The following is a 14,991-nucleotide window of genomic DNA, read 5'->3' as shown; positions in this document are numbered from 1 at the left end:
GCACGTTTTCAAGGGTGTGTGAGGTTGCTTTTTATCCCTTCAGATGGTAAGATCGTGCTGGGAAGGCTCGCAGGAGCCAGCTGACACTGCTTCTCATCTCTGTAGCTGTATCCGCTGTGCGTGTGGGAGTGGCTACCAGCTCCACCCAAGTCCCGCTGAATTCCTGTGGCCTTGCTTGGATGTTTATCCAAAGATGCTCTGTGACCATGCTTTGTGTCACTCAAAATCTGAGTGTTTGTTGCCTTTCCTTCCTGAGCTATTGCTCCAGGGGACAGAAGAATGCCAGGATCAGCTATTTTAGGGAGCCCAGCTGAAGGATAAGGTCAAGGAGTTTCAGCCTGTATATTGCTAGGGACTGGAAAAACATCTCCACTAACTAGTTACATTTTTTAATAGGTTAGAGTGTAATATCAAAACTGTCACTTAGATAGACCATTGTGTTCTTCATACTCTTTTGTTGTCACTTTTCAAGTACGTTTTCTGTGATTATAAATACAGAAACCTGTCGTGTTTAGAGTGACAGCTGGAGATTCATTCCAGCTCAGAGTACAAGGTTCTACACTTTAATACAGCAATGGACAGGCTGTAAAGTGTAAAGTCTCTGTTAGACATTTCCACCCATTTCCTGTTTTATGAAAGTAGCTGCATTGAACAAAAATATACACAAGCTGAAACCACATCAAGACATATGTGCTCTTAGTATAAAACCAGAAATTAACATTTTGTCTTCTTGTTCTTCTACTGAACTTCCAGCTGACCCTGGTTTGCTGAAATGCCTTATTGAATGTGCAAGCATTCCCATCATCCTTTACAATGCAGGGCTTTCTTGACATTATTATAATTCTGGATGTATGTCCTGCCTGTGTTTGCATTGTAAGCAAAGAGCACATACAAAATCAAATGCTCAAATTCAGATTCAGATACAGGTAACACCAATAAAGCAGATTATGCGGGAGACATTTATCTGCAATTTTCCTCCTGTACAGGGTCCCCTAGGATTTTTTTTTTTCTGCTGTTGGCTCTCAAAGACATCTGTCATTTTCTTAGGCTGATTTCTTGGATTGCCCAGATTATATTCTTTCTAATGGTGTATTTTGCAAGTACGTAATTGCAGTACTTAAAGATATGTTCTTCATTTTGAGATTTGTTTGTTTGTTTCCAATCATTCTTTAACCTTTACAACCTACATGCGTTCTCGTTTTATATACGCTTGCAAATTTCCCAGCAGGGGAATATAACTCCACTGGAGCACGTTTTATGATTAAGCGGTATAAAGAAAACAAACCCTTTTCTGCACCTTGCCATTAGTAACGCCAGAGCAAAAGCAACCTACGGAGCTATCGAGCTTCGGCGAGGCTCCCGAGAAAACACCCCTCTAAATGGAGCCCTCACTGCATATCCAGGCTGTTTCTTTCTTTCTAGCAATGGCTCAAAATTCATGCTCAAACCATCCCAAAGTGGGTCCGAGCCTTCAGGCATGTGAGCCAAGCTGACCTGACGTGGAGGTACCGCGCAGCCCGGGCGCATCGGCTGCCGCCCCTCGGCTCAAACCCCGGCCGCTGGCCGGGACAGGCTCGTCTCGCTGCTCGCTCCTGGACAGCGGAAAGCCGGGGTGTTCGCGATACAAAGCCTTCACGTAAGAAAGGGAGAGTCGCCGACATAACAAGGGAGCGCAAGAGTAGCAGTACAGACAGCGATGCTTGAGCCCCGCGCTCCTCTGACGGAAAACAACCCGCTTTCCAGCACGGCTCCTCCAAACCCTGCGGGTTACGGCTCTGCCAGGAATGCGGGCTGCTGGCACCGGGGCCGAGCGGGGCGTGCAGCACGGGCAGGCTCGGGCGAGGCGGGCGGCGGGACCCCGCTGGGGCACACCCGGCCGGCGCGGCGCTCCCGGGGCGGGGCAGGAGGCGGAGCCTTGACGACGCCGCCGCCGAGCCCCGCAGCGGGGCCGGGTGCCGCTGTCGCCGGAGCTTCGCCTCCTCCCTCCCGGGGTTGCCACATCGGCACCGCTGCTCCGAGAAGGCGCTTTCCGGAGCGGAGCGGGAGCCCAGCGCGCAGGGAGATGGAGCCCCGGTGCTGCCGCCGCCCCCGCTGCCGCCGCCCCCCGGGACCCGCGCTCCGCCAGGGCCGCCGCTGCCACTGCCGGGACGGAGAGAGCGGCCCCGCCGCCGTCTAACGCCGCAGCCCCGGCGGCGCGGCCGAGGCGGGAGGCGGCGCGGAGGCCGCCGCGGTCCCTCCGCCCGCCGGGCGGCGGTGAAGCGTGGCCCCCTCCTTCCCGCCCTCCCCGCCGCCGCTTCCCCGCCCCCGCCCGGCCCTCGGCCGGGCTCGGCAGCCGGGCCATGGCGGGGCGATGAGGGAACGGCCGCCCCTGCCCGCAGGCTGCGTGGAGAGGCGGGGAGCGAAGGGGCTGCGCGGCTCGGCGGTGCTGGAGCCGGGCGGCGGGGTGGGGGGATGTGGGGTGCGGGGGCCGCGGCGCTGCAGCTCCTCTCCCGGGCCGTGAAGCAGGCGGCGGTGCAGGGCTCCCGGCAGGACCTGGGCCGCTGGCTGTCCCGAGCCGCCGGGACGGCGGCGGGAGGCGGCAGCAGCGGGAACACCGTCGGCTTCGTCCCGGCAGAGGCGGCGGGGGCCGGCGGGCTGCTGCTGGGGCCCTGTGCGGAGCAGGACGGGCTGCCGCCCGCGGAGCTGCTGCTCTGCCAGCTGCCCGAGCCGGGCGGCGGCGGGCACGGGCTGGCCGAGGCCCGGGGCTGGCGCTGCTCCTGCTGCCTACTGGGCACCTGCTGGTGCAAGAGCTGCCTCAGCCTGAGCGTCCTGGCCGCCGTCTGCTTCGCCTCGCTGGCCCTGGTGCGCCAGTACCTGCGGGACCTGCTGCTCTGGGCCGAGAGCCTGGACAGCCTGGCCGGCGTGCTGCTCTTCACCCTGGGCTTCATCGTCGTGTCCTTCCCCTGCGGCTGGGGCTATATCCTGCTCAACGTGGCTGCCGGCTACCTCTACGGCTTCGTGCTGGGCATGGGGCTGATGGTGTTCGGCGTCCTCGTCGGCACCTTTGTCGCCCACGTGGCCTGCAAGCGGCTGCTGGCCCGCTGGGCACGGACCAGGATCCAGGGCAGCGGGACGCTCAGTGCCATCGTCCGTGTCGTGGAGGGCGGCAGCGGCCTCAAGGTGGTGGTTCTGTCGCGGCTGACGCTGATCCCCTTCGGGCTGCAGAACGCCGTCTTCGCGGTGAGTCCCTGCCTGGGCTGTGCGGCCAAGAAAGAGAAGTGTGGAAAGGACGTCTTTCGGCATAGTGGCTGCTGTTATTGGTGGAGGTCGCCTCCTTTCCTGGGAACAAGCCGTGGTTTCTCTCTCTTAAGAACAGTAAAAACCACCCTCTCCGCGTGCTCTTCTGTGCATGTAGAGGAACAGCAGGCAGATTTTTGAGATGTCTTGCTCACTGGCATTGTGTTCGAGTTGCTCTCTTGTTTTTCAAGACTGTATTCTGGTGTTAGAATCACCAAGGTGCTGCATAGCAAAATCTGAGGAGAACTCAACAGTTATGAGGTGTCTGTGCTTTTAAAATGATCCGCTTTAAAAGCTGGCAAGAGTTGAGAAGTCTTGCCAGATCTTCCTAAACTACTTAATATATCATATTGGAAAGAAAGCAGTGGACAGATTAAAATTCTTTCTCGATGTGGTTGGTGTTTGTAGTATGCATCTGGCAAATCCATACAGGGGGTTAAGTCCATGCTACAAGAGAGGTTGCAGGTTTTGGGCAGAGCAGGATGATGTAGCCTCAGACCTGAAAAGGGACTGTACACTAGAGTAGCACTGAAAGTTAGTTTAAACTTGAATGTGGAAAAGCGTTAGTCTTGCTTTTCTTTCTACTTTTGGGTGAAGATTGGTACATTCATTTGGTCTATTTGATCATCTTAAAGAAACAAGTAAAGAAGAACATGGAGGGTGTTCTTTTTGCTGTTTTGCTGACAATTTCAGACCCTCGTTGCTTCCCAAGTTCTTTGTCTGAAGGATCTGGTTTTGGCTGTGTTAGCCTCAGTTGTATCTACTAACTTGGTGAAGTCAAACCAAAGCAAACTGGACTGTGAAATACTTAAAATGTTATCAGTAACTTGTATGTTCTTTAACATAAGTGACTGTCTAAACAAGTGTTTTGGCCTGCCACTTTATTATAGCCCACCTTCCTTTCCCTGTCTGCAGTCCTGATCCTGTACCCTTCTGAAGCACTTGCTTAATTTTGACAGAATCATCTGTCTGCAATTAGTAGGTCACTGAATACCAAATTTGTCTTTTAAGTAAAATTTAATCCATGCAATTTTGGGGTGTAACATTCACACCAAGTATTTTAAATTGCTGTATATAAAACTATGTGTACTGGAGCATTCATCTCCAGAGCTGTAATCTCTGTCCATAAGAGCTGTAGCAACGTATAATTTCTTTTTAAGCAGATCCTTTAACCATTTCCTTGTTAAGAATGAGAAACTGAACAGCTGAACCTCTGCTGTTTTATTTGTTAACATATGTTACTGCAGGACTGAAGAGGCTTAGACCTGCCCAGCTGGGAGCAGAGTCCCTCCTGGAGCCCGAGGTGCAGTGTAGCAGATGAAGCTTCTGCTGTGCTGTGACCCTCCTGAACTGGGGAGAGCTGTTGTACTCTGGTTGTTCACAGCTTCCGGGGTGTCACTTGAAGTAGTCAGCAGATGATACAGAGTAGTATTGGATCTGAAGAACAGACCAGAGAATTACCAAGTTAAAATTATTTCCTTCCTGGCATAACCATTCTGTTGGAAACACTGTTCAGCAGAGTATTTGGGCCAGTTCAATATTAAAATGATGCTGCAAATCACTGTGGTTTGTATTCATGTTCTGCAGGCGAAATAATTTTCTCTCCAAGTGGATGGTTTCAGTGTTAAAATAGTAGATAGGAAATGAGATGAAGCCAGATGCTTGAGTTATGCCAAGTAACTTGGATGCTTTTTGCTAATTTTAGTTTGGTGGTTACATTTATTACTCCTGATTTACTGCTTTGCAGCGTAGTCAAAACATAGTGCGTACTCAATTTTTCACTGAGAACATTTGATGTGAGCTACTAGATCACTGAAAAGTGTTGCATGCAAATCTAGGAATTCAAGACAGTTTCTCACTTTGAGTCAAGTTTAAGTTACATAAAAAATACAGTTTTCTACCTACACAGACCAAGCTGTCATTTCCCTGAAATCTGACTTACCTGAAAACTTAACACTCTTTTTAGGTTTGAAATGCATTTCCCCATGCTAGCAACTTCAACAATGAATTTGAAAAGGAGTAATTTTTAAAGAACAGTGAACTTAAGAAAGAGTACACATCTTTTAATTTTCCAGTGGTTTGGTCTAAGAATGTTTTCCATGTGGATGTTTTTATGTAAACTGGAGGTACTGAGAATACTTAAATGAGAGAGAAGGAAGGAAGTGACACATGAGCTTCAGGGAAAGGCATAACCTTGATGTGAGCAGGGTCATCTGCAGGGCTGGGATTAAATGATTTCTACAAGCACTTGTTCAGTGGCATGTACCATCTGCTGAGGGTTTTCGGGAGGCTGACTTGTAAGGGATATAGAGAAAGATGGAAGAGGTTCTTAGGATTTGATAAGTGAGGAAATCATACTAATTGAAGTAGCACAAGGAGAAAATTCACACAAATTCCTTAGTGTCTTACCAGACATGAAGATCTTGCTTCTTAAAAGGCTGTTCTGCTGATAGTAGAGGGGCAAAGTAATGTATTTACTTGCCTGTCTGGAAGACTTAGCACTTGCTAACTGAAAGCATGTTTGTATTGCTTTTGAGTGAGTTCTGCTTAATTGTCACTCCGGATGCCAGGGCGGCCTGGGCTGCTGGGCTGGGTTGATAGCTCTTACTGACGAGTTTGCCCACACTCAGCTCTCTCACCTTGGCAACTCCTGAGTGTTTTGGAGGCAGGTCTGTAAGGAGGCCTGGTATGCAGGTTATCATCTCCTTCCCACGAGTGTGTTCTTGGAGTGAGATTTGTGCAAACTGGTTATTTGTAGTGCCAGATGTAGGTTAGATGAGAGTTCATACTTTTCCCCCCTCATTAAGAGGAATATTATGTGAAAGAAATAATCTGATTAAAAAATCTGAGCGTTCAAGTGTGCATCTCTGGGTTCAGAAATGCATACAATGAAGTCAGAGTTGAAGAAATGGTACCTGCTTTCCAAGAACATGCACTCTGCTTGCTCTGCTTGTTGGAAAGTTGACAGCTGGTTTTTTTTTTTTAATTTACTGGGGTTTTTTTGAGGTGTTGGGTTTTGGGGCAGGGGGGCTTTTTTTGGGGGGAAAAAAAGGTGTACCAGAGTTAAGCTTTGCTGTTGGTCATTAAGCCTACCTGATCTGAAACACAGGGCTTTGTAAATTGAGGGAAGAGAAATTGTGCTGCAATCCCTAAAGCCATGGGAGCACCCAGCAAAGTCCTGACAGATGCATTTATTCTTTGACAGTGCTGAACCAAAGGTGTCAGCTGCAAAGAACACACAAAGGTTCCACAGGACAAAGCCTGTCCAAGGCTTAGTGCGGGAGTTCATGGCTATTGTTATCAGTGCAATTAGGTAGTTCCTAATTGTATTTAAATACAGTTTAAATGCATTTCTGTTGTGGCCCATAACACAATTGTATCCATGTTTGGTTTGGGATTTCAGGGTTAATTTTGCTGGCTTGACCTTTCACCAGAAACAGAGCCCTGGTAGACTCTGTTAGGCATCCTGGCCATACAGATGCCATTCTGGCAGGTTCATAGAACAGGTAAAGTTCCTAGAAAGAAAAGTATGGAAAGTGTAAGTTTTATTGACCATTTCTCTAGTTCCTTAGGCAGGGATGCTGTGCACTTCCTGTGCACTCTGGGGAAAGGGATACAACTGTAGCTCTAAACCTCCAGCTTAGTTAAAAGAGCATCTCAAAATCTTTTTCACCCTCTCCTTAGCTTTCATTGCAGTTGGAAGCATAAGCTGCAATTCGGTGTATCCACTGGCAGTCTCCCCTTCATTTGGAAACAATCTCTCTCATGACATAGGAGGTGCAGTTGTTTCAGGACACATCCAGGTGTGCAACTGAAGTGACCTTAATACATCTGCAGAAATGAGAGAGGTGCAAGGAGTGTCAAAGGAATCTTTGGGAAGTTTCCCAGCTCCATTTGATGTAATGATAGTGTCCTACTTAGCAAATCTTGCCTCTGCATTAGTATTTCAGAAACTTTTTAATAGCAGCTCCTTCATTCCCCTGGCAATATGGGAAGTTTGGACTGTGCATTCTTATTACGTGGCCCAGATTACAACTATGTTTAAAAAAGTCTTTTGAAAGTATTGGTCAAATGTTAAGTTCTGACATAATTATGCAATCCTTTTTCATTATGAATCTAAATTAATCTTGTATAGAGAAGGAAATATAATATTCGTGGTGCTGGTATGTATTTCAGTCTGTGGGAAGTATAATATGCAGTGTGAAGTTTGGAAATGGCTTATTGGATCTTGTTCCAGTGAATTATTCTTAATCTTTATGCTTCATTGCATTCTGCTGCTCCATTGCCCTTCCTCCCAAAAACTTTCCACTGATGGTGCTTAGAGCTCTTAGAATTCAGCACTCTGACTTTCACAGTAACTAAAGTTTATTTTAAGAATAGGATGATGAAATGAGTAACATTGCTGCTATTCCTTGGTATTCAACATTTTACAAAACTGGCAAGGTCAATAATTTCCATGTAGGCTCTCAGTGTTAGGGCTGTTCTTAATTAGATCTCTGTTATTATTAGCTGAATTGTGTGGAAAATTTGTTGGACTGCTTGTTTTCAAAATCATCATTTTCATACTCATTTTTAACCCAGTTTCCTCCTGTTTTCTTTTTTCTTGTGTAAATATCTTTTGACCTCATGGCACTTGCCTTTAATATTTCCCAATGGCTGCTCATCCTAATTTAGCTGGTACTGTGTACTTTGTTCCCATGTAAACTCATATATCCACCTATTGACACAGAACAGAAATTTCACAGCAAAGAGAAGAAAATACCGAAGTAGTATTAGTGTTTTTTCCAGAGAAATGAATAAAACCTATATCTGTGTGTACTGTTTTGTTCCCTAATTGAAGTGTGATGCAAAATACCTTTGGTAGACAATCTTAATACTCATCTATATATATAGCTACAGATGGATATTGCGCATAGGGATCACTGATACACTGAACGAGTATCTTAATGAGCTCATAACTTGCCCAGCACAAATTGTATCTGCCATTCTGTTTACCTGGATCATATTTAATACAGTGACATTTTGAGCAATTACCTCTTGTATTATTTGCCATACGTGTAAAATGAAAAGCAGATTTTTGCATTAGACCTTCACATTTGATAAAGTAATTTCTTCTCACAAGTAAATTGTCATAAATCCAAGGGCTCTGTTCACCAGGTAAAAATAAATATCTTTTGTGAGCAGTGTAATTGCATTTTAGTCAGTTAATGACTTTTGCACAGAGATGTTGCGTAACGTGAGGTGAAATGAAATCAAACCTAGTAGCTTTAAAAGGCCAGATGAAAACTGATACATACTAATTTGTTGTATTTTCTTCCCCCATATGTGAATCAAAGTTTCAGTGAAGGAATGTAGAATATTTCATGATTTTGCAGGGATGATTGTGGGAAGTGGTAGTCTGGTTGTTTGCACACATAGATTGTGTCGGAGCTGCGTTTGATTTCTTATTCTTTTTACTCAGATTACAGATTTGTCACTACCCAACTACCTGATGGCTTCTTCACTTGGGCTGCTTCCTACTCAGCTCCTGAACTCGTACTTGGGCACTACCTTGCGCACCATGGAGGATGTGATTGCAGAACAAAGTGTTAGTGGCTATTTTGTATTTGGTTTACAGGTCAGTTAAAATAATTGCTTTCATAGACCTTGGTAACTGTCTGTTCTGTGATTCCTGTTGACTGCTAGATACCCAGAAAAATGGGTTTGCAGTGTACTGTTTTCTTTAGATTTTGTTTTATGCTGTTAGAAAATTCTCTCACACCTCACCATAACACAAAGCAGAACTTACTCAGTGTTCTCTTTTTCTGACACAGTTTTTGGTAAGTTTTCTTCTCTTACCTTGTAGGGTAATCTGCTAAATTTTAGACTTGTCAAACCACCCCTACACAAAGCTTATGTGTATGTAGACCCAGCACCTCTGCAGTGTTCACTGTTAGTACTCAGCATCCCCATTTTGCATAGGTATTCAGGATTAAAAATGCTGTAGAGTAACATTTTCCTAATGCCTAAATCAGAATAGCCTAATTTTACAAGTGAGTAAATTAATGAGAAGTGTATCAAATACCTTTACATGACCTTACCTCTTGAAATAACTTAACATATTAATCAAATAATCTTGGGTGTAAGACTTAGGTGTGAGACCATTATGAGCATAGAGGTTATGGGTATTTCAGAATTATATTATATATTAAAACCTTCTCTGACAGTGGCAGTGCTTCAGGCTGTGCTTGACTAGCAGTTACCATGGTTTGCAGACTTTCAGTAGGTACTGCAGTAATTTCTGTTCCTCAGTTTTTACAGTCATAAAAATCATGTTTAACAATGCTACCATAGAAAACTAAGTCTAGGACCATTTTAAACATACCTTCCCCCCCTTGCCCTGAAATTTGTGTGCTCTTAAATAGAACCTATAATTTATAGCTTTCATGAAACAGGATTATGAGTATTGAAAATGCCTTTGTAAGTGTGGGGCAGATAGTCTTGATAGGTAAAAGAGAAAACCAATGGTTTCTTGATCAGCTATTATTTTAGTAATGAAATGTTATTTCCAGGGTAGTAGTTTTTAGTGGTCTTTTCCTTTTTTCCCTTCCCATTTATATATTTTTGGGTTTTTTTGAATTGACATTGACTCTCCTTTGCAGATTATATAGATTGTAACATAACTGTTTCTCAGGTAAGTGGTAGCTGGATAACCTGAATGTTGTAAAAGGAATACTAACCTCCTTGAGACCAGTCCTTGGGATGTCACTGAATAACTGAAGGGGAAGCCTTTAGTGGAGGAAGTATTTGCCTTCTCCCACGGTCTCTCAGGCATCTGCCGAGTGCTTCACCTGGCTGAGCTTTGATGGGACTTTGATTTAGTAAATAGCTCTGAAAATCCATCACATTTCATGGTTGTCTATTTATATATATATTTTTATATTATTTATCTAGGAAGTAGATAAAAACTACCAGGTTACTGGTAGTAATATTTCTAAACCAAATCAAATTTAAATATTTGAGTAAGCTTCTAGAATACAATTTTTCCTATCTATTCAAAACTTAGTGTCTATAGTATCATTGTGACTCTTGGCCAGCTTTTGAAATGTGTAACTTAAATGGGTGAGGAACGTCTTTTTCACCACAAGGGTAGTCAAGCACTGGAGCAGAGTGCCCAGAGGAGTGGTGAAATTTCTATTCCTTTACAATTTTCAAGACCTGACTGGACAAAAGTTTTGAGCAACCTGTCTTGATCTTACAGCCAGCCCTGCTATGAGCAGCTGGTTGGGCTAGAGACTGCCAGGGTGCCTTCCAGCTGCAATTGTCCTGTGCTCATACTTGTCAGTTGTCTTACTCAGTGATATTCCAGCACCATCTGCCATGCAGTCCTCCATGTTGAAGAAAAGATAGCCCTACCAGTTAGTAACGAAGTTCAGGTTTTTGGGCTCAGAACTCTAGGTTGTGTTGGCTTTTTGAAAGGAAGCTGCAGATTCCAGCTAGTTAACATTCTTAAAATAAGGCAGAAGAACTTGAGTCTTTCAAAGGGACTCTTACTATGAGATATCTTGATTTTTTTTTTAAAGATTTTATCTTTTTTTTTTTTCTTCTAAGAAGGATCTCAGCTAAAACCTTGACTTGTGTTTTATTGAAAGGATTGCTTTTTAACAAGTATAAGGATTTCAACAGAAAGAAAGTTATCTTTTCAATTTATAGAAATATTTTAAGTTCCATGTAATGTCTGTGTTCTGATATGCTGGTTACATTGGTCGGATATGTAGGTTTAGAGCTCCTCACTGGCTAAGTTCGTCTCCCTTCCAGTGTCTTGCCTGTGAAGCTTTGAGTCAACAGATGCCTTCATGAATCTTTGCGTTGACAACTTCTTGTTTCATTCAGGTCAGTTGCTTTGCATTGGTTCCCACAGCCTATGCAGCCCACAACACTCTCGTTTTATTTGCAGATTGTCATAAGCATAGGACTCTCGTTTTACGTCGTTCACCGGGCTCAAGTGGAACTCAATGCAGCTATTGTAGCGTGTGAGATGGAAATGAAGACATCACTTGTTAAAGCCAGTCAGCCAAGCATCAATGGCTCAACCACATACTGCAACAAGAGGACAGTGGCATTCTCTGGAGGGGGTGTCAATATTGTGTGATTTCAAGTGTTAATAACTAAGTAAGGTTTTGTGAACCTGAGCTATTGCCTAGAAATATCTATGGACAATTGAAATAGATTTTTAAAAAATTACAAGTGATTACAGGTTGTACTGTGGCACAAACCAACCTCTTTAATTGCACATGGGGTGACTTCTAGTAAGATGAGGAAGATGGCAAAGTAACTTAAGATGTAAATGCAAATTTGGCTGCACCTTTGGTCATTTATTATGCCTGTCATGGCCTGTAGTCTGCACTTTAGTTTTTTTTTTTTCCTTTGCTCCTATAAACTGAAAAATGCTTCTATGAACAAAAAAGTAGCACAGAGGTAAATATTTTTCTGCTTAGCATTATTTATAAGGCTGAATAATTATATACAGTAGAATTTTATTACTGATAAAGGTGAATGAGAAAGTATGCAATTCTATATATGTTATTCTTGAATGTGCTTTTGCTTTGGAATTGCTTCCAGAACTTGGAGTGTATTATTTAGCTAATGATGGGACCATTTGGCTTTTTCTTCGTTTTTGATTTAAAAAAAAAAAACCCTATATAAAGTTTTGGTTGAATGTATTTTTCTAAATCATTACAAATGTTGCAGAGCCATGCAAATGTATTCACACAAGCTTAAATCCTACATTGTGGGACTGAAGTGCTCTTAAATTACATTTTAAGTTACACTGTGTAATATGCAAAGTACAAGGGAAAATGCAGAAGTTAGATTGCTATGACTATTTGAATGACACTTAATTGGTTTTGCCACCTTGGTGATTGTAACAAAGGGCTGTTCCACATTAGTCCTATAGATGATATTTTTAATTGTTAAAAGGATGAAGTTTTTCAGCTCACATGACTGCATGTGGTAAGGCTTCTAGAACAGGGAGCTAAATCTCTGCTCTAAACAGAATGATGGGATATTAGCAGTACTAATTTTACAAGAAGGTGGCCTTTATTTTCTAAGTGAATCCCCTCTCCCTTTTAAAAGCTTTAAAAATTCACTTTGGTTGGCACATCTTTTATACTAGTTTTACATTTTTTTAAAAGACACAATCTATTACAAATTTCATCAGAGTGAAGAAATGAAAACGAGAGGTTCTCCTTGGAAAAAGAAATAATCCAGTATTGGAGAGGAGAGCAATGTCTCTGAGACTCAGGAATTCTGACTCCATTTTTGCAAGACAACACTGTATTGGATACTGCTCCTTTTACGCCTGCTGTGGACTGTTTTTCACTGCATTTGAATAGACTGGATAACCTGACAGTTACTTGTGTGTGTGTCCAAAAGAAAAACAACAATAATGCCTGAACACAATGTTCTGTATGTGTGAGTTTCATGTAGATATACATACCAATGTTCAATGGCTCAAACACACGCAAGTCATCTGATACAAAAATAATGTAAAGTATTGCTTATTTTGTAGTTACTTTGTGTGAGTTTTTAAGGATGCTTTCAGTCTTCAAAATTTTGTGTTATTTTCTAACAGTATGACTGTGCTTCCTTTTTGTAAGGTTGTTTGTAGGGTCCAGGCATTTTTGTCTTCTTGAGAATAGTGGGTCTTCAAGGCCATTGGGAAGCAGAGATCTGAGAGCCTCTAACAGCCTTACTGAGAGGATGTGCGGCACTCACGTAACCGAACGTCTGCGCGCTCCTTTGTGCGGGGGTTCCATTTTGTTCCTTAAATACCTATCCTTTGCAGATTGATGTTCTTGGGTCCTGCGACCTAAAGAGCTGAACTAGTTCAATGAAAACAACAAAGCTCAGATTGTCTCCTTTCTGTTATTTTGGGGCTTGGGGGTTTTTTTTTGTTTTTCAAGGGGGGTTTTTGTTTGTTTTGGGTTTTTTTTTGTTTGGTTGTTGGTTGGTTGGTTGGTTTTGATTTCATTTGGTTTTGGGTTTAGTTTTGATTGGTTGGTTGGTTTTTGAAAAGGCAATCTGTATATACCTGGAAGTGTTCATTTACACATCTCTGCCTGACAGCTCTGTGTGAAAGCAAGAGAGCCTGATAAAGTTTTGATGGCGTTATTTGTCATCACAGTATAATTGAGTCCTTTCTTAACTAAAGGGTTTTTTTTTGTTTTTTTTGTTTCTTCGAAAGAACAGTTCTTCAGTGAACTGATCTGAACTTTGCTCCATCTTGCCAAATGAACAATAGTGTTTTGAAGAGGGTATCTCTTTGCATTTTTAAACTAACTTAAGGTTGCGTTGATTATTTGAGACATTTCCCAAATACGTATTTTGAAGTGCTTTTATTTCCATGACATTTTGTAACCAGAGTAACTTCACTATGTGAACACTTTTGTAGTATGGAATTAGTTCTTAAGACTTTTGCATTTTGCTTGATACTTGTAATATTTGTGTACAAGTTAATGGGAAACGTGCATTAAAAGGAACTTTTCTGTACCATGCCAATCATAATTTTATACAATAAATTCACTCAAATTTCTTTAAAGGAATATGTATTAAATGTTTAAGTTGCTATGACGTAGTTGGAAAGAAGGTGCAGTGGAGTCTTATCTTTATGCATACAAAGATAATTGTCTGCATTGAAGGAGAAACAAGTTAGAATTTAAGGATGAATTCCATGGGTGGGGAGTTACTGACAAGGGAAAAAGACTTGGTTTTTACTTTTGTTTAATTCAATACATGCTTAATTCTATTAAATTCTTTAAAGATTTGGTATTTGCAGCTGCCTTTTTGATAGAAGAATAAGCATACATGTGCTTATGAGAAACATGCTACTAAGCTGCAAGAGGATTGATATTTCTGAACATAACAGTACTAAAAACGATGTGATTGTTATTTTTAAAGATAGGCTCCCTACCTAATGCAGTTAAACCCCACAAAGCTATGAATCTAGTTTAAACAATGTGGCAAGTTACCTTCAAGAATATTTTGTGAGTTGTCATGATAGTGACATTTCTGCATTTTGTATATGAAAGATACCTAAAAGGCAGGTCATATAGAAAGAATCTCAACTGCATGGCACCAGTTTCCCTTCCTCCTTGTGGTAAGTGCAACCATGCAGTAAATTTGTCAAAATTTAACTTTAGACTAAGCATCTGTGAGGAAAACATTTTTGTCCAAGAGCTTTATGTTACTATTTTCATACTGATTTTTGCACAATAACTTGAGCAAGCATTGCTGAGGCCAGGTTTGATGAATGGAGAAGCTGCTGTTAGATGGTGTTAGGCTTTTATCCCATACCAGACTCTTTGCGTTCATTTTCAGCTTTCCACCTGAGGCTGATACAATGTGGATTTTGACTGACTGAGATAACAGGAGTCATCGGTTGTCTTGCAAATAATCAAGGATATGGTGTGTCAGATGAAATATAAAAGTGTTCCCATTCACACTGGTCATTCTTAATGACAGAAGTAAAGAACTTGGGTAGCTCTGTGACAGGCTTCCTCACAATAATTCAAAGTCCTGTCTCTGTAAGATGATGGTTTGGGCATGAGGGCATAGGAATCAATCGCAGAGGGGGAGCTGATGCAAATTCTGGCTCTGCTGCACAAAGCAGCTTGTCTCTGTCCTCTCCAGTCCTGGAGAATTAGTGATGTGCCTGGCAGCACAGTCGTGATGAAT

General features: G+C 42.8%; 1 protein-coding gene across 1 annotated transcript; it reads left to right on the top strand.

Moving 5' to 3' along the window:
- Window positions 1–2,092: 2,092 nt before the first annotated feature.
- Window positions 2,093–14,032, top strand: TMEM64 (transmembrane protein 64). Its single transcript, XM_082282387.1, has 3 exons — window positions 2,093–3,219; window positions 8,738–8,893; window positions 11,213–14,032. Exons 1-3 carry the CDS (start codon window positions 2,452–2,454, stop codon window positions 11,405–11,407), a joined length of 1,119 nt encoding a protein of 372 aa, XP_082138513.1. The 5' UTR covers window positions 2,093–2,451; the 3' UTR covers window positions 11,408–14,032.
- Window positions 14,033–14,991: the final 959 nt, after the last annotated feature.

Source organism: Coloeus monedula (genome assembly GCF_965178545.1).
Source record: "Coloeus monedula genome assembly, chromosome: 1".
NCBI classification, from domain to species: Eukaryota; Metazoa; Chordata; class Aves; order Passeriformes; family Corvidae; genus Coloeus; species Coloeus monedula.
Note: the sequence above shows the minus strand (reverse complement) of the source record. Positions and strands in the feature narration are given on the sequence as shown.